General features: G+C 40.6%; 1 protein-coding gene across 1 annotated transcript in view; it reads right to left on the minus strand.

Moving 5' to 3' along the window:
- The window catches only part of Gucy1b1 (guanylate cyclase 1 soluble subunit beta 1), a 45192-nt gene that overhangs the window by 21240 nt on the left and 239 nt on the right, over window positions 1–23713 (minus strand). The window contains exons 2-4 of the mRNA XM_052731402.1: window positions 23276–23349; window positions 9398–9498; window positions 6564–6682 (exon numbers count right to left, since the gene is read on the minus strand). Coding sequence (XP_052587362.1) covers window positions 6564–6682; window positions 9398–9498; window positions 23276–23349 — 294 coding nt within the window. The remainder of the gene's footprint in view (window positions 1–6563; window positions 6683–9397; window positions 9499–23275; window positions 23350–23713) is intronic.

Genomic DNA, 23713 nt, shown 5'->3' on the forward strand with positions numbered 1-23713 from the left:
GGTTTTGAAATAAGCTCAGAAATACAAATCTTAACAGGTCTCTAAAATAGCCTTTTCCCTGTGTCATTTTCAAGTCAACCTGGCAGCTTTTGATGCTGATTTTGTCTATAAAATTGCTAGGGCCATAAAGAACAGACAAGGTAATAATGCAGCGTCATTAGGAATGAATGGGTAGTCCTGTATTGGCCTCATTTGGGTCCCATATCAAAGGCCCTACAGCAGCTCACCAAGGACTTACTCAAAGTTCTTGACTCATTGTCCAAGTACACACATACACACATATTAAAAGAAAAAAATCTACAAGGAAAAATAATAAAGCCCTGTTGCAATTTTCCTTGTGGTAGAGCAAGCCACACCAACACTTACTGATTGAAATACTAGTTTGTTGTCATCTTTGATGGTTCTCTGTGCTGTCTGACTGAGTGTGGCAACTCCTGGATTGGAGTCATCAGAACACTGGCAGGATGATGTTCTACAATGGACCCTAGAAACAGCCAGTGAAAAGGCCAGGTCTCTGCAAGTGAATCAGGCAGACTTTTGTTCTGACCATCTCTACAGTCTGTGTGGCTTGAAAATCTCATGTTAGGTGTCTGCATTCTTAGAGATAGCATCTTATGGTGAAATTTTTCTATGATACCTAAGACACACATGAAAATATCTTAAGCTATGGCTTAGGATGCTTCAAATTGTCTCCATTGCCGGAATCTGTTGGTCAAATGATTACTAAAGCCAACCCCTATTCAAAGGAAGCAGAATTGCATCTCGTGATGGAAGCCAGGCACAGGAAAGACAAGGATACTGTCGGAGTGATCTCTGGACAATGTTTTCTGTCGTAATGCAGAGTGGACTGCAGTGGAAACAGCACTGGCTGGACATTCCTTCCCAGTGATGTTCTCAGAGAGCTAGCAAAGTATGCATGCACAGCAGTGTTTCACTTAGTACGCAGAGGCCTCCAATAGAAGTTTATGTAGGCCTCACCTAAGAATATAAAAGTAGAAAATAGCAAAAGAATCTTGCTAAAATACAGCTTTGTCCTTCTAACAACATTTCCAGTTAAATGCAAATGAAATCTAACTATCACAATAAAAATGCTTTTAATTCTTCACCTTATTGTTTATGTTCTCAATTATAAAATCAACTAAGGAATAAATTCCAAAGATGACTTTTATTAACAGCTCCAAAACTGATGGTTTCACAGACTTAAGAAAAATCGGTTGCAAAAAGTATGCAATCCCTACAGACAAATGGAAAAAGCTTCCTCCAGAAGTATTTCTTATTTCTTTTTATTGCTGTGTTCATTGGGAAGTCTCATTTTCAAAGTCACCATAATACAAAATTTTAAACACTGATCACAGAAACACAGGAGAAATTGTATAAGGTTGTAAGTTTGGTGAAGGAAGCAAAGTCTCTCACGTGAGAACACAAGTACCTTCAATTATTTAAACCAAATTATCAAAGGAAATGGCAAGATTTTCTAGAACTAAATTACAGATACTGCCATTACTGTGTGGCCTACAATACACCATTTCTATAAAGGAACAGAGGTATTATCCCAATGAAAGAACCAATTTTTAAAAAAATTACTAATATTCCAGACTTAGGCTGACGAGGCAGCTCAGTGCATAAAAGCACTTGCCACCAAGTGACTCTAGAATTAATTCCTGCAGGACTGATAATTGCTTAATACATGCAGTTTTTGATATTCAGAAATATGTAGAAACAATTTCAAGTTAGATACGTGTTCACATGTGCTTGTGTGTGTGTGTGTGTGTGAGAGAGAGAGAGACATAGCCATTCTTGTGAATATGTCCAGGGAAGAAGTTCCCCAAGTCCTCTTTGGTGTGATGAAAGTGGCAGATGCCCACTCAAAGCCTGGTCTAATAGTTTCCTGACCTATGAGTTCACAACAATGTCATTGTCCTCTGCAGTATTTAAGTGGCAATATCAAAGTTGCCATTCAAAAATATATAAATATGTTTAATGGACAGACACAACAATGTATTTAAATGTACAGATACAGTATTGTAGCCTAAAAATTAAATAATAAATATCAATTTACCTTGTCTATCTAGAAAGAAAATTTATCCAATGTGTCTTCATTTATGGATCAATTTAGGTTTATCTCTATCAACTGAAATTCTCGGGAAAAGAAAAAAAAAACGCAGATAAATTGAAAATTCTATAAGACTGACTGACCAATTAATTAGAGCTTTGTGATTGTAGAGTTGGAATGCTGCAGATCTGGGGCCAGATCACCTTAAGTTGTTATAGTTCCTTTAATAGCCTTTTTTTTTTTTCAATTATGACCTAATATCTTTGTGTAAAACCTCTGGAATGCATCCTTAGCCTGCCACTAATTTGCACCAATCCAAGAGTGAAGCATGTCATCAGATAACATCTAAAACCTGTAGTACAGTTTCCCTGGCTATGTTCGAACCCTTGGTTGATAGGTTTGTTGTGTTGTTTTCCTGTGACTATAAAAGTTTGTATTACCTGTGCCATGATGGAACATGTAATCATATCTGGCAACCTGGATCTGTGTTCCCAGGTCATAGCCACTCATATTTGCCTTAGAATAAACCCTCCTAACTCCTTTAAGATGGGAGATAGAATTTTCTTGAAGAGCTCTGGAAGTTGCACAGCCTCACTTCACATGGATGGTCCTGGATGGAATCATTACTCACTGAGTTCCTGCTGGATCTGCTTATTCTGTGTTTTCCTCCTTGCAGGGAATATTCTTTTGTCCTTAAACCATTGATTCATGCCCAGATTCTGACTGCAGACTGCATCCACTTAGCTACTCCTCGGGGTCTCTGGCCTCTTGCGGTTTACATTCCAGTGGGAGAAACAGGAAATGGTGGTGCAGTCAGTGCTGGGGCTGAGGCTGGGGACAGTGTGCTTTGAAAGCGTGAGAAAAGCCAGCGACCCCATCACAAGTAGGGCAGAGTTTGGAGAGAAGTGGAGTCTTCCTGGAAGAAGAAATGTGACCTGGAGGGCTGACTTTACTGTGTGAACAGGAGCCAAAGCCACGTTCGGGGCACAGGGAAGAGCATGCACAGAACCTCAGACAACAGAGAGAACATGGTTAATAAAAGATTCTACAGAGATTGAGGTTGACTGTATGTACTAAGAGAGACTAGAGATGAAGAGAACAAAGGGAGAAGTAATTTCCATTGTTTAAAATCTGATAAGCTCGACACTCCCTGCGAGCAATAGAGTTTATTTGCATTTTAGAGAAATCATCAGAGTTAAAGAGAGGAGACTGGAAAGGTGAGGAAGATTATCCAGTCTCTAAACCCAGGAAGACCCTTCCTAGAAAGTTTCAGACAAGCATCAAAAAGGCTGAGTTCCCCAGATGTAGCACTTAGGATAGGCTAAATATCTGGTTATTGATTAAAATCGGGGAGTGAAAAAGAAAGAAAAGCCTTTGAATGCTCTTCATGATTGAGCCCAGTTCATCTTACTCTTCCCTGAATGGTAAAAGCACACGCTGAAGAGTGTTTTATTAATATATGCTGGAAGAAAATTATTATATGTAAGCTAGGGTGCTTTACTTTACAATGACAGATACAGGAAAAATGTCCACTGCATTTCTATTTGCCAGCCTAACCATAACAAAACCACCTGCTCTTAAGTATCGTCTTAGCACAGTAAATTTGTCACGATAATAGACAATTTCAAAACCAGAAAGACAAAAATTCACTTGTTCAAAAGTAGGAAAAAATGAAATTTTTACAGTATCCAAAATAGCTACTTTCATTTTCCACAGTCTTACTCAAGGGGACACAAACTAAAAACATATTTAATTTAAAGATGTTAATGCATGTTTAACATTACATTGTAACTGAGCCTTTTTCTATTCTTTTGCATCATCTCTGAGGCTGGGTGACTTACTTCTTCGCTCATTTCCAGTGTGAAAGTTCATACATGGTGCTGTGGTCTGGTGAAAGGCCATGGCTGTGGAGCTCACAGGCTAACAGGCGACCCTACCACTTCTGTTTTGCTAAATCAGCATACTGACAGGCGAAATTGCTAGCTTCCTACGGATAACCAGCTCTATCTTCAGCCTGAGTCGGAGAATCTTCTTTTTGTTGCAAATAGTAGTTAGTGAGGAAACTTGTGACTTTGAAAGTGTGATGTTTGAGTCATTTTGTTCAACCCCTGCTGTGACAACCATACCACCGCTTCCACAGCTCAAGGAACATCAGGGAAGAGGGAGAAAAGGAGTATAAGGGCCACAGGATCGGGAGGATAACCATGAAACATGTCTTCTAAACATGCCATGTCCAATGCACTCATGACCTTGGAGAAGCTGTGGTTGCCTTTTCTAGACTGAACTTGTCAGCTTGGGTTCTGGAGGGAACCATGGGGCTCTGGCTCTCATGAGAGAGATATTGGCTATTGGTAGTTGTGGTTGCTAAGGGAGAGGAGAAAACTGTCTTCAGTGATGTAGCTACTAGCTCATACCCATACCCACAGGGGCAGTCTTGGTTAAACCCAGTGGGTCATAAAACAAAGCAAAACAGAAAGATGGGATAGTGGGGTGAAGACTTGTTACAAGGAGTGGGGAATTGATAGAGATGGAGGCGGCGACAGGAAAGGGTGGGGAGGTGAGTGTTACCATGGCGTACTACATAATGCACAATATTGTCAAACAATAATAAACTTTTATAAAGTGTTGAGGGACCTCCCCAGTTAGAGCATCTACAGCTGGGCAAGGCAGCTTGAGAGCACAGAGAAACACAGCCACAGTGAGGCATGGGCCTTCATTACTCTGCCATGATACATGAAGCAGATGGTCAAGATGAGTACAGGTGGGATAGAGGAGTTAGTAAATCTACTTAAATATGTGGGCTGTTGTATAGACATGGCCATTCAGAGTTTCATAAAAATGGAGCAATGCTGGAAGCTAAAATGTCGTTGGTGGGGCTGAACAGATGGCTCAGCAGTTGTGTGCGTTTACTGTTCCTCTCCTGGCCTCTATGCACATGCACACACACACACACACACACACACACACACACACACACACACACCCCACATATTTTTTAAAAACTTTTCTGGTAAGGCGAAAGTAGCCAGCAAAAATAATTTAAAAATAGACTTTGGCTGGGCGTTGGTGGCGCACGCCTTTAATCCCAGCACTCGGGAGGCAGAGGCACGTGGATCTCTGCGAGTTCGAGGCCAGCCTGGGCTACAGAGTGCGTTCCAGGACAGGCACCAAAACTACACAGAGAAACCCTGTCTCGAAAAAACAAAAAAACAAAAACAAAAACAAAATGGACTTTGTATTAAAAAATAAAATAAAATCCCTCCAATACTTGGAAGTATCAAACTCCAATCCATTTGAAATAATCAATTTAAAGGCCATCAGTTTGACTTTAATTTCAGCAGCTATTTCATTTGGAAGGGACAGCATTCGGTGGACAGCAGGACTTTAGTAAGTCCACAGCTGGAGACTGTAAACCAGCGTTCATCTTGATTTAATGCTGCTTTAAGTTTATAAGAAAAATGTCCCTGTGTAAACAGCAGACATTTTGATTAAACACAAAAGTTCTTATTTTGGCTGTTAAATCAATAATGCAGCTGGCCTTGGAGTCGTTTACATTCTCCCAAAACTGGGCTTCAGTTCAGCTGGTACTGTGCTGACATCATTTTCCAGCAAGACCTAGCTACTTGCAGCAGTCAAGTTAGGAACACTCTTTGCAAACAAGCCCCATGACGCTGGGCATTCACACATTCATCCAGAGGGTCTCACAAACGCCAGAGCTCAAAATAGCACAGGCGGTCCAGAAATAGTATCTCAGCAAATGGGGAATTCACTAGTACAGACTTCTACAGTAATTGTTCAATGCTTAAGATAAAAGCCTTGGGTGGCGGTATTTGTTTTGTTTTGTTACCTGAAAGGGCTTTGGATTTCCTTTTATCAGTGTGTGTGTGTGTGTGTGTGTGTGTGTGTGTGTGTGTGTGTGTGTGACAGTGTGACAGAGAGAGAGAGAGACAGAGACAGAGAGAGAGAGAGAGATGGATCAACTAATTTGTAACTCTAAGGCAAAGAATTAGTTTTCCTAAGTAGAATACCTAAAACAACACCTCCCCCACCCACCCATTCTCCCACCCCCAACCCACCTTTCTCCTAGTAAGGAGGCCCAGCAGCACTTCCTGAATACTGATACACTGTTCAATGGGACCTTAGATTTAGGAGTATATTACAAAGAATAAAGCTATATCATATATAGAAAAGAGAAGACCACACCATTCATATCTGCAGTTCTTATTTAAAGCAATTGAGCAGATTGTAATAGACCATGTGGACTTGAAGAGAATACTAATCAACGGCTTGCATGTTTAGAGTTAACAAGTAGAGACTATGAAACTATGATGGAAAATGCTGAAATATACGCATGATCATCAAATAACGTGATTTCATGTGGGAATGGTCACTAGGGTTCCTCTTCAGGAGCAAGATACTCTTGTCCAGTTAGCTAAACAGAAATACTCAAGAGCTCAAATTGAAGAGTTGACACTGAGAGCCTTCCCTCTCAGGACCTCAGACTTCTCACCTGCAAAAACTCCCTGACATTGGATCCCAGGACACGCAAGATGGTATCATAGCCAGACTCTTGACAAAAGACGAAAAACATCTTCCCAAACATCTGTAGAATTTCGCCAGCATTGAGGTCTGTTTTGTAGGTTAAAGAGGAAAGAACAACAGGCAGAAAAGTGTCAATAAGAGGAGTAAAAACAAGTCTATATGAAAATGACTTAAAATATCCACAATTTTTGTGCAGTATGAACCTAGTTACAGTGTGAACATAGACTGAGAATCTCTGGCCAGCATACTGCAATTGCTGGAGAAGACTATGTGCTAACATGTTAATAGTGTAATTCACAGTATTAGCAATGTGACCATTTGCTCAACTTACACAGTAACACACTTACGTTTAATAGTTTATAAGTATCTATTTAGTGTATTGTTTCTTTTGAGAAACAGTTTATTCAAGTCAAAGATACAGGACCAGAAAAATGGCTTAGCTAGTAAAGGTGCTTTCTGTCAAACTTGGTGACAGAGTTTAATACCCAAGTCCCACATGGTGGAGGAAAGAGGAAAGGACTCCCAGAAGTTCTTCTCTGACCTCCACACATGAACTGTGGGATATAAGCATCTATATACCATACACACACACACACACACACACACACACACACACACACACACACACGCACACACTATAAATAAATATAAGATACTCTGTTACAAAATAACTTTTCTTTATATAAACATAAATATTTAACTACTTCTTTCCAGAGTACATACCTTAATAGCCTGCTTTTTTCTTAATATGTAGTCATTAACATTTTCTAAACTTTAAGTGTTTACTTTTTCTGTATGGATTTTGACTGACATCTTATTCGACTTATGAGTGTAATAATGTGTACTCAATCACTCTTCTCTAATTGAAAATACATACCTTTTGCATTTGATAATATAAATAATTCTAAGAAAACCACTTACACATAAATCTTAGTAAGAAGCAAATATCATATGTCTTCAGTAAAAATTCCTTAACAGGGTGAGGAGGCTGGATGGATGGAGTCTTTGGCAAAGTGCCTGCCTCAGAAGTATGATAAGCTGTGTTTGGATCCCCAGCCCCCATACAATAGCCAGATATAGGGGTGAATGCCTGTAACTACAGCATGGGTGGGTTGGAGACAGGTGGATCACTGGAGCTTGCTTGCCCACGAGTCATCGAGCCAAATCTTGAGCTCTAAGTTCAATGAGAGACCCTATCTTAGAAAACAAGGTGAAGCAATTGACCAAAATGTAGAGTTGTGGAGTCTAGTCCAAACTGATGCATCTACAACACAAATGCTCTACCTAAGGCTCAGGGATCATTTCAGAAGAGGGACCAGAAAGACTGTAAAATCCAGGGGACTAGGGAGTTTGCTGTGAGATTATGTCTCCTAAATATGTCAGAAACTGTACTCATGATATCAAACCATCATGGCTGCTGAAACAGGAGCTGAGCAGGGATGGCACTAATAGACACGCTAATGTGGGTGGGTGCAGGATGCTCATGAGGCTTCAGCCATATAGGAAGAACTACAGACCACTAAGGGATGCTGAGAGCAGAAGAAACTGTCTTTCCCAGGGAAAAGCGCACCAATTGGTTATTTAATAACAAGTGGTCAGCCCTGAAAGCATAGCCATAAAAGTAACATTACATGGACTGAGCAGGTGGTATTCATGCACTTAGGAATACGTGTGTGTGTGTGTGTGTGTGTGTGTGTGTGTGTGTGTGTGTGTGACAATAATAAACAAAAAAGAGGTCATAGATTTGAAAGAGTGGGGGGTATACACAGGAGGGTTTTGAGGACAGAAGAGGAATAGGGAAATGATATAATTACATTATAATCTCAAAACTTTTAAAAATGTATTTTGAAAAAAATAAGAATGATTAACAAAAACATCTGACTCTGATTTCTGGCCTCAAAATACACACATATGCACACATATGCATGTGTGTCCACACACACATGTGACTTGCATGCCCACAGACACAAACACGTACACTTTACACACAAAAAATTAATTTAAAAATACATTAACAGAGTTTAAACATATTTTAAGTGACTTGGATAATATAAAATCAGTTCCCAAATTTGCCTCAATTTATCATTAAATTGAAAACATCTTATTTCCTCTTTAGCTCTACTCTTGACCTGAACAGATATTTCAGTTTCAAAAATTTGAAAATTAGAATTTTAAAAGTTTACTCCATATTTTCTTTCATAATTTCTGTTTTTTTCTCTTATCTAGTAGTTTTATTTCTAATTCATAAATCCTGTCCAGTAAAGCTGAGAGTTTCATGGTCTTCTGTGCAGAATGGAGTCGAGATGCATTTGAGCCCCCCTGGAACATTAATACTCATAACAGCTTTGTTCCATGAAACCTGTTTGAATTACATCTTTTTTAGCCATGGGTCTTATCTATGAATTTCATTTGTCAATGAATTTCCTCTCTCTCCTTGTCAGTGCTTCACATAGCTTATCACTGCAACACACATTTGAGAATAATGCTCTCTGCCCTCTACATTTGAATGCTTACTCTATGGTTGGTGCTGTAACCGAAGTTTTTATGGCTGAAATATTAGTAGTTGTATTTTCTCCATACAAGGACTTGAATGGGAAGGGAGAATTTCTATGTTCCCCTTTCTACTCACTAAACAGCTTATACGGGAAGAATAGGTTTCAGCATAGCCCCAGCTGAGCATCATAGGATTGCTCCACCACGGCTGTTCAGTGAACCGCTTGCATAATCATACACTTGGAGCCTGTATTCCTTTGCAGACCTATGTGTGGTTGATCCAGAGTAGCAAAGATTCGTTGAACCTACTGAGGACTTTGCTTGCTGCAGCCACCAAGTCATATGTCTTGGAATCATCATATATTATTCTGACAAGAAACTGGCCTTCTTCATCCAGTTGTGCCTCTTTTCTGAAAGAAAATGAAAGTGTGATGGAAGCAAAGTTAAAATGAAAGATCTGTCAAAATCATAATGACTCTGTGAATAATAGATCTATTTCTAGAACAGGATTTGTAGAGCAAAATTGCTTAAATTGACACTGTGTACCTAAAAACCTAGTGATTTAGGAAAAAACTGCCACATGCTTCTATCCAAATCAAAAGGATACATTTGTAACATGAATCTTAACAGGTCTTATTAATAAAAACAAACCTAAAGCCAGGTCCTGGGGTCAACGCTGGAAGATCAGAGAAGCAGAACAAGCCACAGCTTCCCCACCTCACAATTCCTCAGCTGATCCTGTTTCCTCAGACTGGAAGTCTCTGTGTCCTTATCCAAATGGATCTCAGCTGAACTGCTTCCCAAAAGCCTGAAAGCTTAACCAGCTCTAGTTCCTGGTCCTCACACCTTATATACCTTTCTGCTTTTTGCCATTACTTCCTGGGATTAAAGGCTCACTTACTGGGATTAAAGGCATGAGTCACCATGCCTGGCTGTTTCCAGTGTGGCTTTAAACTCACAGAGATCCAGATGGATCTCTGCCTCCCAAGTGATAGGAGTAAAGGTGTGTGTGTGCCACCATTTTCTGGCCTCTGTATCTAGTGGCTGTTCTGTTCTCTGACTCCAGATAAGTTTATTAGAGTGCATAATATATTGGGGAACACATACATTCAACTACATTTCAGTACTCTCATGCATAATGCAATATCCAGCACTAAATATAATCATGAATTACGTTTGGATTGGGAAAAATTCAATAACTATTTATTGATTCCCTACAACTGTGGGGCACTGTCCTGGGAACTGAGGATAAAGACTTTAGCAAAACAGACTGGAACCCACTTATCTTGGAACAAATACATTCTGGGGGACAGACATGTTTAGGTGAAAATGTAGTGAGTGGATCAGAAGAGGCAGCAGGGTGTGGGAGCAATGACTTCAATCCAGGTGACTGTTCAGGCAAATGACACACAGCCTGTTGTACTGGACTGAGGGACAGAAAAGCCTCCGGGAGGACAAGATGGTTTCTGGCCTGAGCAACTGCCATCAGCAGCTGGCTTTAAACACATTAGGTTTGAGATGCTGAGTGGACTGGTCAAATCTTCTAATATAGCTCTCAAATATTAAACACAGTAGCTCAAATTATACACAGTTAGTGCAAGGAAATCTCAGTTATCATTTTTAACAGTCATCAGGATTCTATAAATACATTTATTTTGATAGAATTTGGATTGCTTTTCTCAAGTAAGTGTCCAAGCAGAAGAGGAAGTCATCCTTCAAACAGTGCAGGGTAGAGAAGGCACTGACTAGTTCCCAGGCGGCTGTCTCCATGTGAAAGTCACACACACTGCGTGGAGAGCCATCTCTGACTCCACCCACCTCAGCTGAGCCCTCTACCCAGACAGCTGCCATGACACCATCAAGGCCAGCCAAGGGCACGCTTCTCTCAGAAGCTGTCGGTCCCTGCCGCTTCTCACTCTGTTTATTCAAGGAAATCTCCCCATCTGTGTTATGTCTTATGCACGACTTAGCATGGAAATACCCCTGAAGACATCCTATGTTCATCAGAGCCCATAATTTGGATTTTGCTTCAAGAACACAATGGGGACATTGTTTGCCTACTCTTCATAAGGCCTTGAATCCCGTTCTCAGCACCAAGGAAATGTGATTTCAGGGCTCAGAATTTACTAGTTGAGTGAAGTTAGGCAAATAACATATACAGCATGAGCATTACAACCTAGCTTTTCTAAAAAACGTGAAGGAGAATGTAACTCACGTCCCATGATGATAATGACAGATAATGACATGTGAATTTTTGTTCTGAATCATTAAAGCAGCGTATACTAATTAAGATACAGCTTTATATATTTGCATTCCCAATTATTGAGATACATGTCGTGTGCCCTTATTCTGTGTCCCAAACGTACATAGCTATCAAGTGAAAGGAACTTAGTTCTCCAAAGTGCTTACATCTTCTTAATAGCATACACTGGGACAATATGGAAAGGTTCTGAATATATAATGTACAGATGTGTACCCTTTGCTAATGCAGTGGTTTGGGTTAGGTATTCTTATTGCTGATTGTAAGAATTTGTAAAGCACAGGAAAGAAAAAAAAACTGAAAAGAAAATAACAAGCTTCCCTTAGTCCGAAATAACTACTGTCAATATTATATCAAGATTTTCACATTTGAATATATAGCGCTTTTTACTGCCAACAATCTCAATGTCAAATTTGATGGCTATCTTTTCATTTCAACAAATACTCTTGGATACCATGACTGCATACATTTTCATTGTTTAAATATACTGAAGTCTTGGCAGGTAGAGTGCTTTTCTTTTCTACTACAAGTCCAAATAATAATGTTATGATGAGTATATTTGTAGCTAATTGTATTTCTATACAGAAACAGAATGAATTCCTAGGAATAGAATTGCTGGTTAAAAGGGCATGACTATGTTAATTTTGTTATTTTCCCATTAATTTTTTATTGTGAACCAACACTAATGCCCACATGGGAATTTAGAAACATCTGTCCTAAAATATGCATAATTGTCAATCAAGTCTACAAGAAAGTGTATGCTAATTCACCATAGTCACCATGTTCTGTTCTTCCAAATAAATTAAATCGAATCATATATTTTTTATAATAAACTTAGTTTATATGAAACACATACCCAGCCATAGTAACCCTTAAATGAGTGAGAAAAGTCCATACTCTCTATGCATAAAATGGAGAAGTAGCTTTTTTCCAGAGAAATCCACTAGCCAGGGCCAATCACCAACCATTCCAATATCCTCTCTATTTATCGAAACAAGTTCCTTTATCTCTCAAGCATTGCTTCCTACGGTGATCGTGGAACAGGCTCCCTGGAGGGGGCTAAAGTCAAAGGAAGCAGCAGTACAAACCAGAAACTGTCTTCTTGTGGTAATGTCCTGCTGAATTCCATTGAATTATTCAGACACTTAGGACTCCTTATTTGCATTTATCTCAGAAGCCTTGGGGAATATCCAGTTGCTTGTTTTCTTTTTTATTCCCTGCCCCAGAAGTTTTTTTTGTTTTTTGTTTTTTGTTTTTTTTTTTTTTTTCCGACACATATTCAGTGCCTCTTATGCTCCAGGCTCCTTTTCAAAGCATTTTGGTATGTCAATAAAAAAAAAAAAAAAAAAACTATCAAAGATACCAGCTGTCACTGACCCGTATTGTAGCTGGTAGAAAGAGGTGATACGTAAAAAAAATGTTAAATTTCATACTACGTTATAGCATGTTAAGTGCTTCAAGACAAGAAGACAAGGTAGACAGAATACAAGTGGGTAAGGAGGAAATAGTGAGATTCCACGTTCCACAGAGTGAGGCTGGAGTCTTCAGAGATGATGGACTGTGTGAGACTTAAACAGGCACAATTGCTGTCCGCCCTTGGTCACCCAGCCTTCTAGAACCAGTTCTCTCCTCTCTGCAGCTCATTCATCATCTCCCTCCAACATCAGGGGAAATGCTAACTAGGGAACACAGGACACACCCCCACCCCCCCGTTATAGCTGGTTAAAAAATTAACCTGAGCAGGAACAGGCATGAGGAACAATAAGGAAGGGAGGCAGGTAATGCAGCCTGGAGGAGCTACCGGAAATGCCCTGTCAGCATCCAACACCATGCCTACCTTCCTGACAAATTCGTATGGGATCAGGCTTCAGATTGAGTAAAGTCTTAGCTTCCCATGTGGTACAAAGAGGTGATTAACACCCCTACTCCCAGTGCATTAACACCCCTACTCCCAGTGCTCTTCATCATAGACACCCCAACACCATCAGTCAGTGCTCTTCATCACAGACCCCAACACCATCAGTCAGTGCTCTTCATCACAGACCCCAACACCATCAGTCAGTGCTCTTCATCACAGACCCCAACACCATCAGTCAGTGCTCTTCATCACAGACCCCAACACCATCAGTCAGTACTCTTCATCACAGACCCCAACAACATCAGTCAGTGCTCTTCATCACAGACCCCAACACTGTCAGTCAGTGCTCTTCATCACAGACCCCAACAACATCAGTCAGTGCTCTTCATCACAGACCCCAACACCATCAGTCAGTGCTCTTCTTAACCCCAATACGTTCAGTCAGTGCTCTTAAAAACTTGTATGGCTCTCCTGATGTCATTTCTCCTAAACATTCTCTCTCTCCCTAGTTTGGGAAGTTTCTTCCCCCTTCACTTGCTACCTGACTGAAACCATATAAGGCGATTAGCAAATGTAAGAAAATTTAGTAAACAAGCTAGTAGGTAGATGACATAAACAACATACATAATTCAAGTTATAGTGCTTTATAATTCTCCATCTCTTACTTTATTGCCCCATAACGTTTATACATTTTCCTTAAAACCAATACTGAATATCTACATGCCCATATCTACTATATATAGCATTTCTAATAATTTACCATTATGCTACCATTATGTAGCATTTCCTTAGAGCTCGAATCACCTAAATCCAGGTGTATTCACCAACTTTTCTAGACTCATTCAATGTTTCAAAATCAGCTTGAGCATCAACTTTGCTTAACTTCTGCATCACAGGAAGGAGCAGCCCTGGTATCTCTACAGTTTTGGTTTACAGGTAAAGTGAACCATGGATTTCTCTGGGATTTGTAATTTGAAATTTTCTCTAAAATTAAGTACATTGGACATACTTTTATTTACTTATTTATTTTGTTAATCTCTCTTAGTTTCCTCCGAATTGTAAGTCAGTGTCCTTCTTCACAGCATGTGGAAAATAAAAGAACTACAGCACTGCTGTATGCAGCTGTGCTGAGTCCCAGGGAGTCCACTCCTGGGGCTCCATTGCATGTCTTCTTCAGAGCGCAGCATAAGCACTCTCCTGCAGCCACTGGGACAGAGAGCACAATCAGCCTTTGCCTCACACACTCCACACCCAGTGCGTCTGACTGGCAAGGTACAGCAGCGCTGAAGAATTAAACATGAGGAGGCCAGCAGGGAGGAAGCGGCAATGTCCAGGAGAAGAGGTGAAAAGAAGGAAGAGGAAAGGTGCAGGGGAAAAGCGAGCGGAGCAGCAACTCAGAAATCCCTAATCAGCATCAGAGAAAGCAAGTGTGCACGTCGCTGATTTGCTGGTAAAATGTATGAATTATAATAGACAAAAGCAAGCTCTGCTTCCCTGTTGTGACTTAAAATAGTGGTTAAATTCTCAGATGGTAACAAAATGATATAGAATCATATTCTGTGTTCACTGACTCAGTAATGCATTATGGATAGGTGACATATTCTCCCTAGAGCAATTCATTTCCCTCATTTTCACCATTGTTCTGAAATGGGACAGTAGTCATTGGACTGTAAACCCATCTTCATATCTACTAATTACTTCCAAAAATAGGTAATCAGTAGTTATATCAGAACAATATTTTGTGGATTGACTGAAATAATCACCATCTAAATACAGGTGTGCACATTTTAAAACAAAGGAATGAATTAATCATATCTACTTCCTCATAAATTTATATACTCTGTATCAAAAAAAACAAGCTAGTCAGTATAACTGCACAAGTCCATAGTTCATGATTAATATTAAGAACATTTTATATGACTTAAAGAAAAATTATTAGATCTTCAATGTGTCCAACATGGCCAAGTATCATTTTTCATATCTCTGTTTAAGGAGCTACCTCTTATTTCATGTGTGAACACAGAAAGACTGACTTTGCTTCCTACCCTCAGCTACAACTACTGTGCACTTCCCCAGCAAGTGTACTCCGGGGACAGTCTGTGCTGATAGATAAAGACGTTTCCCAAGGAGGTACGAAAAGGGATATTCTCAAATGGGACAGTCTGCAGTCTGTAGAAATGACATCTCAAAACAAAGGTCAGCTCCCAATCAGAAAAGTTCCACACTTAATCAGTCATTTTTCACCCAAGATCCCTGAGAGCTACTGATCCTGAAGTGTTATTAGTGCACACAGGATTTGGTCTTTATAATAAATCCTAGGAATACCCAGAAGAGAGGGAGGGAAGCATATTAAAAACACTGAGCTGTATCTAGTCATTATGAAAATTAAACTGTTCCATTAGAAGCCAAAGATAATAACTGTAGGCAGCATTGAAGCTGCATGTGGCTTTTTTTTTGTTAGTGGCTGGGAAAAATAGTTGCTATATTTTCATTATCTGAGTGCAATGGTTTTAATAAGTCTCTGAACCCCCAACTTGAGACTCCATGTGAAGAATTTGCCCAACTTAAACCTGACTTTAAATCTAAAGTCAACTTCCGTTTTAGACCTTCCTTGAAGGTTGGTTCCTGTAAGTTAGCCTGTCATTCATCTATGCTCTGATGAGTGACTAGGTCTCAGTTTTAAGCAAAACAATGCCTTCACTCTTGGTATATTTTTGTTTTCTCTGTGGCTGTCCTGACATGGGGAACCTGTCACAGCAATGGCTGCAGCTCTGATAGCCACTCACAAATGTCTTTTTTTTTTTTTTGGTTTTTCGAGACAGGGTTTCTCTGTGTAGCTTTGCGCCTTTCCTGGAACTCACTTGGTAGCCCAGGCTGGCCTTGAACTCACAGAGATCCGCCTGGCTCTGCCTCCCGAGTGCTGGGATTAAAGGCGTGTGCCACCACCGCCCGGCAACCACTCACAAATGTCTTAAATGAGTGCTTTCTACAGCCTTATCAAACAGATGGATCTGCTTGACCATCAACACTGCCTGGGGAGCACCTGATAGCTCCCCTCAAAGCAAGCAATCTGCTCAAAATTTTGGAGAATATGACTTTCTCCAACAGATGTGATGGCTGGTAACAGAAATACCTTCAAAACATAATAATCAAAGTCACCTGTACTTATGCTGGAACATTCCAGGAAAGCAAAAACAAATGAAGAAAACACAAAGACACACGTATAGATGGTTAGAATCTTTTCTAAGTCAGTCCTCCCTAGGAAGTAGAGTACAGGTTTTCACTGGGAGAAAGCCCATGGTGGGAGGAACAGCAATCTGTGTCCCAATTCCTACTCTGTGAATAGCTATGTATTTGAGGGAGGTCCTTTAGTGTCTCCTGTTCTCTTACTTATAAAGTGACAATATAGAATGAATGAAGTAGATGTGGCCATTTAGTGATGTCATGAGTAGAAAGCATTAGGACATAGTAGAACTATAAGGCAACTGTCCAATGTAAATGAGATATTGCATTCAAAACAGAATAGAATGTTGCAAATTCCCCCCTCAAACCTAACTTCAGCCTGACATACATTTCCCTACAATCTAGGACATTGGCCTTGGCCTTACCCAGCATCTCACAAATTAAGGGCATAGATATATCCTGAATCATATATATATACATATATATATATGTATATATATATGTATATATGTGTGTGTGTGTGTGTGTATGATGAGTATATGTTATACAAATGCTCTCTATTTTCTGCAATTAAGAGTGTAAAAAATGATTCACATACATATGTACGTATCATTTTCATGGAGAAAGAGAGGAAAATAGAGACATGTGTAGGATGGGAAGAAATGGAGAGGGGGGGGCATCCTTAGATTTCTCCCAAAGAATAGTAAGAAGGCTAGACTCTAGTGAGGCAGGTCAGATATTAGACAAATAATACAAAGCATATTTACCAACTCACTCATGTACTCGGAAGGGAGCACAATGCTGAACATATGAAACAGTTCCTTAAGTAACATTTGCTGTGGTACAGCAAAGCTGAGAAGTAGACATTTATAGAACAAGGAGGGGAGGTGGAATGGAAGGAGGCCGCCTCTAAACCTCAGCATGATTAAGTAACTGAGATCAGTCCACAGGGTTGGATGCTGAGGGTGAAGGGGTTGATGCACATTCTCCTCTGCCCTGTCTAGAAAGCCCATCCTTACACCTTACCATCTTTGACGTAGTTTATAAAGGGAAAAATACCTTCCATTTTTCTGCATACAAATAATAACAGCACCATTTCCCTGCTGTTTATTCTCTAATGCACAAAGAGGCAAAGCAGTAAACGCAAAAGCTGCAAAGCTTCAAGTCTGCACTATCGTCCAGGAACTGGACTGGAGAGATTCCTCTTTATAGTGCTCATTTCCTTAAGTGTACTTTCCTGGAGACATCTGCACAGCATCAACCCCTAACTATCACCTTCCAACAAGTTACAAGGAAACATTTGCCAGGACCCTGATTCTGGAGGACAAAAAGAGAATACAAAGGACATCTCTCTTGCAAACAGCAGCCATGTTTAGTTAATGTTTGCCATCACCCAATTTCGACATAGTGAGAGTGAAAGCATGGGATTTCTGGTCTCTCTTCCAGTCCTCATTGTAACGCACAAAAACACACACCAAGCTAATATGATTCTAGTATATACCTAATGCATAAAAAAGGATGATTATAAGGAAATTAAGACTTCCCAAGACCAGCCTGGAGGTTGCTGAAGATCATAAAAATAAAACAAGCAAAAATGTTATGGCCTCCCTTATACAAGTGCTATGTTGTCCCCATAGCGGTCTGGGTTCTAGAAGACCCCGTGGGACAGCTCACCAGCAGCTGTGTGAGGGGTTTCCTAGTTAGGCATTTAGTTTCCCAGCATAAGCAAACCTACGTAGTGTGCCTTCCTCTGACTTTCAGGCTACCTGGAAGAATTTTCTACAGAAAAGGTCTTATTCATAACATAGAATTAATTTACTTATTTTTTAGATTTTGAAGGAATTTGTTTAATTTTTTCAGAGGTTGTGTTTGCAGAAGAAAATGAATATGTTGTGTTTCTATTAGGTAACTCCTCTTGGGTAAATACATCTAGAAGCATGAAACTTGCTATCAGAGGGACAGCTCCAAAGTCACTTGCAACTTTTCAGCTTCCTACACATAACGCCCCTGACAGATGGTCATTTAATTTCTTCAAAATGCAATTTCATAGTAAGAAAAAGAAAAGACAACAATGACAAACGCATGTAGCTGGAAAGTCATCTCCTGTCATTTGAAAGTCATTTCAAATAGATGCTATAGCACCCAGCTGAAAATGCATAGAGGAAACAGTGTTAGGAAATTCAAACAGCTTTATAATATGAAGTGCCATCCACATTTACAAAACACATAGGCTTTTTCCTACTTCAACTTAGGTATAGAAAGGTATAGAAATGTAACTCATTCCATCAGGAATGTGAAAATCCCACAAAGCATGGCAGATTATGGTGATGCCCTCGTTTGCTTGCTTTAATTTGTTATGATAAAATCAGTATTAAGAGCAAATATAAACTTTTGAAACAGCAAAAGGGATTAGGGACAGGTGAGTGGTTCTTAGAATCCCAGTGTAGATGGCATAGTGAAATAACCATCTTCCTGCAGTCTGCAGAATGCAGAGGGTGAGCACAAGGCAGACACAGAAAACCTGGCAAGGAGGTTGTGTGAGTGTGTGAGTGCAGAGTGAGGGAAGCTGATAAGGACCAAGAGGAAAGAAGAAAGGCCAAGAGATAATCCGAAACAAATTGGAGCAGCCAGTATACGAATAGGATAAAGGAGAAAGAAAATGAGAAATTAATTGAGGACGTACACCAAAGTGAGAGGAAACATTTAGGTCGGAATAGCATGCAGATGCAATGGGCTATTGTTCTTGGTATTTTGTTTGGGTGTAAAGTGCTAGGCAAGCCCTCCAACATTCAGCCACACCCTTAGAACCAAGCTACTGTTATTCGAAAGGAGCTTCCCATCTTTCAGGGGTACTGCAGAAGAAAGATGTTGAAAAACCCAGTTGTCGACAGAGTGAAATGGAAAACAATACAAACCATTACTTTGGCAGCTGCTTAAGAACCATATTAGGGATGTTTTCAGATAATATTGAATGTACTGACTGCAACAACCAGTTATTAATTTTTCCCATATACAACTGAGACTTGCAAAGTTTAGGCAAGTTAAGAAGTCATGTAACTATTTTATTTTTTGTAAAATTGCTCGTTTGGGCCCTAATACCCATTCATAATTAGCAAATTTAACTACACCTATGAGTGTCAAACTGGAAGATCAGTGCATGCTATCCAGCATTCAAGTCATTTCCTTATTTGAGTGACAGACAGGAAAGTTTTTTTTTTTTTTTTTAATGTTTAAGACTAAAAATACCCTGATATCTCTAGACTTTTTCAAGGCAAGAATGACATCATTTGCTTTTCTGTCCTCAGTGCCTGAAAAGTTAAACTATGTTAATTAAAGATAAGCTTAACAATAAACAAAAGAGAAGAAGAGCCAATGCATAAAGAAGTACGCAGGGACTTGAGGAAAGCCATAAAGCACATGGAAGGTGACTGACAGCAAATTGACAACAGTATCTGTTAACTAAAGTAATATTACATAATTATAGAATGTACAGATTTCATACCAACATTTGCATTTAATTGCTTATATCTAATCTCTCAGAAAAATCTGATACGAGGTAACCAGTACTCTGGCCTATTCACCTGTAGACAAGTAAGTACAGTTTTCTGAAAGGTGTTTTGGTTTTGCTTTGTTTTGGTTTGGCTTGGTTTTGTATTTGTGTGTGTGTGTGTGTGTGTGTGTGTGTGTGTGTGTGTGTGTGTGTGTGTTGTTGTATTTTGTAGTGTGTTGGATCCTACCACTGAGCTACATCTTCAGTTATATCTGTCACTTGTTTTCAATAGACTTTTAATCATCTTAGCATTTCCAGCCCTTTGAATCCACCTTTAGAAGCCACATATTTTCCAGGGTAGGCAGAGAATCTCAGAGCTCACTGACAGGATGCAATTGTCAGGCCAACCAGGGCTGACGCCAGTATAACAGAGGCAGACCTATCAAGCATTTACAAGATATTTTAATATGCACAAAGTCTGACTACATTTTCTAAGTGAATTATGGATATTTATTTTTCTCATCACTTAGGAACCATGGCTTCTTAAAGAGGATCATCGGAAAATTCAAAATAAATTTACAAAACAAGATCTGAAGCAGATTTGAGAGCAAGGGGTGTCTCTTACTCTTTTATGTTACTATGTTGATCAGAAGTGGGTAAGGACATTGGATCCAGAACACTGGATGTTCCCTGGGACAGAAGATAACAGTGAAGCTGACATGGTTCCATTCAAGCAGTTACAGATACATCCACAACCACCTGAAGCTGCTTTTGGGTATAAACACTAAACCTTTTCTGTCTGTTGCTTTAAGGGACATTTCCTGGGCTTTGGTCTGGGGTAATTTTTCTTTTTCCTGAAGAGAGGAGGCAAAGTGCTTGTGAAATGGTGATGCTGATGATAAGAGTGTGCATGGACAGTGAGTTTCCAAGGGTTTTTGTTTTTTTTTTGCTCATAACCATCTAGAATTTTCTGTCTAGGATCTGTTACTTAGAATTTTGTCATTAAACATTTGGCTTCTTTTCTCATAAAGATGGATGTCCACTTCCTACTAAAATAAACAAGAACATTAAAAAAACATTTTATAAATATTTATTTAGACAGTTCTTCACAGATCAAAGAAGATAGAAAAGTTTGGTTCTTGTGGGGGCAAAAGGATAACAAGTTCTCTCATGTATTCAGTATTCCACAGACCGTTAAAACGTTCTTGGACAATGGCAGCAGTGAGTGCTCAGGAACGGGGAGGGGGCACCTTCATGGCAACAGTCTTTGGCAGCTACATTCCTCATCACCCTCAGTAAACATCTGCTGATGAGGCAAATGCTCTTCCAGAAAGCCTTCAGCAACATCTGGGGAAACCAGGCAGGGTAGCAAAGAACAGTTTTAGTCCCCTGGGTGCAGAGTCAAGCCAGACTCCCCAGCACATACACAAAACTGCACCCACGTCACCATCAAGGGATATCTTCCTAAAAAGAGAAGACAAGCAACTGGGTGGCCAGCATTGGTTCTATTCCTCTATTCCAAGGGCGCCATCCTTATAGCAATTTCAGAGGAAAACCGTCGATATGACCTGGTTCATATATAACAGAACTGTTTTGGATGAGTGGAATCATTATCATTTGACCAACTTAAGAATATTGTTCAACCATACTTCAAGGTGAGTTATGAAGCACAAAGTAAAAATTTTGATCTCTACATTTACTAGTTACCTACACTGATAACAGTCAGATATGTAGTCTAAGTTTGATTAAATTTCCATAGTGATTACTAACTCATCATAGTCTATTATTGTACTCTTGGAATCCTAAACATATCCATTGTTATAGATTATCTGCCATGACCTTTGGGGACTTCACTTCCAAAGATGAAAGGCTAATATATGGGGATGTGTATGCTGCCTCCATTCATTCACAAAGAAAAGTGGCTTATACTCATCCTCATGTTGGGCTACGCTGTAAGGGCTTATTCTTAGTGTCTGCCCTGGTGTCTATCTCCACAGAAAATCAAAACTATGAAGGAATGAATAAAGTTGAAAGGAAATTACAATCTCAAAGAGGCCTTATTTTTTACAGTTTTGTTTGAGAGAATTATAACTGCCTCATCTGGACCTCTTTTTATAGGATGCAGATGTGCCCTGTGGATAACATAAATGTGGATAACATGAATGGCTTCGGGAACATCAATTAAGGCTCATACCCAAGAGATCTGGAGGAAGGTGTTGTGTCCTAGGGCTTAAATTATAGATGTGGTCATTTCTATGGAAACAGATAATTATAGAAAATTATCATCCTATTACTGAATAATAAAGCCTGTTGGAATTGATTGCTAACAAAAATGTGCCACGAAAAATCGCAAGGGCTCATGTGACATCAGCGAGTACATGAACTTAAAAAATAATAGATATGTGTTCCCCTCTGCCCTTCTTAATCCTCACCACTACCCCAGTTAGAACGTGGCAATGCCTACCTATGATTTTCATATAGTTATTTGGCAGCAACACTCAGCTATTCAAGAGTTAAATGCGAGTTTCAACAAGGGAGAGAGGGAAAGATAATTCTGTTAGACTGCAGTGCTCCACTGGGTACGGTGACGCATTCCTCTAATGCCAGCACTCTGAGAGGCCTGGAAGATTGGCAGTTCCAGGGCAGCCTACGCTGTATATAGGGAGAGCCTGTCTCAAACATCTAAAGGTCAGTCATGAAGCTTAGGGGCATTGTGTTTGCCTGTCACGCACAAGGTTCTGACTTCAGTCACCAGTAACCCGCCCCCCCCCCAAAGACACACAAAAGCTTAAGAGGTGACCAGGGCATTTAAATCTCAGATAAGTGTATTTTCCAGTCCCATCTGAGTACCAGGCTCAAAGCTCTACAGAAACTAGAATGCCATGCTAGGACTCCTAGGAAGACACATAGCAAACCATCATTTCCAAGGATGACTTGGGGGAAGTTATAGGGGAGAGGTCCCTTTATTAAATACGTGCTTCACATGACTTACTGGAGAAATAATTTCGGAGTGTACTGTAGCATTCCCAAATGATTAAACCATATTATATGTACCAGGTGTGTAAATCACAGAGGAGCGCAAGTCTTCCTGTTCATTTCCTGCCTCTGGTCCCAAGACCTTGCCAAGGCCTCTGCATGGGAGCTGACCAACCCTCCGAATCTGACCTGGGAGACACAGGACTCTGGCAGGGTGTTCCCACGCTCAGGCGGGGTGAGGAGGCCGCAGTGACCCCAAGGGGCCACGCCCCGGCCTACCCTCCTCTCCTCTGGTCCGGGCTCCAGAGCGTGGGAGCGGAGACCGGAGGATGCGCACCACGACCCTGCCGGGAGCAGCTAGGGAAGCCGGTGCGGGCGCGGCGCCAATGCTCGGCCCTGGGAGCAGGGCTGCTCACTTACTTGATGTCTTCCCACACCTCGGGACCGTAATTTCGGATCACCAGCAGCTCCAGGGCATGGTTCACGAATCCGTACTGCAGGGTAGGGAAAGACTGAGGTCAGGGGCCTCCTCCTTTCTACCGCGTTGCCCACCCCGCTCCACTGGCCTCTCACTCGTCTTCTGGCTGCGCTTTCGGGGTACCCTATCCTAAAAGGGGGAGATCCGAGGGATCGTTGGATTCTCGGCTCCACCGATCCCCTCCCCCATCTTCTTACCCCTGCTCACCTGTCACCATGGTGCAACAGGGATAGCGAGGGGACCTGAGCCCAGAGTCTCCCACCTGACCCGGCCCGGAGGAAAGAAGAATCTCCAGAAGTCGGAGACTGGGGTTGCGCGGTGGCGACCCACTGTCAGAGCGCTCAGCAGATCATGTGTCCCCACCTCCCACCAAAGGCGCT

This window comes from Peromyscus californicus, unplaced genomic scaffold (assembly GCF_007827085.1).
Source record: "Peromyscus californicus insignis strain IS unplaced genomic scaffold, ASM782708v3 Scaffold_9__1_contigs__length_137607984, whole genome shotgun sequence".
Lineage (NCBI taxonomy): Eukaryota > Metazoa > Chordata > Mammalia > Rodentia > Cricetidae > Peromyscus > Peromyscus californicus.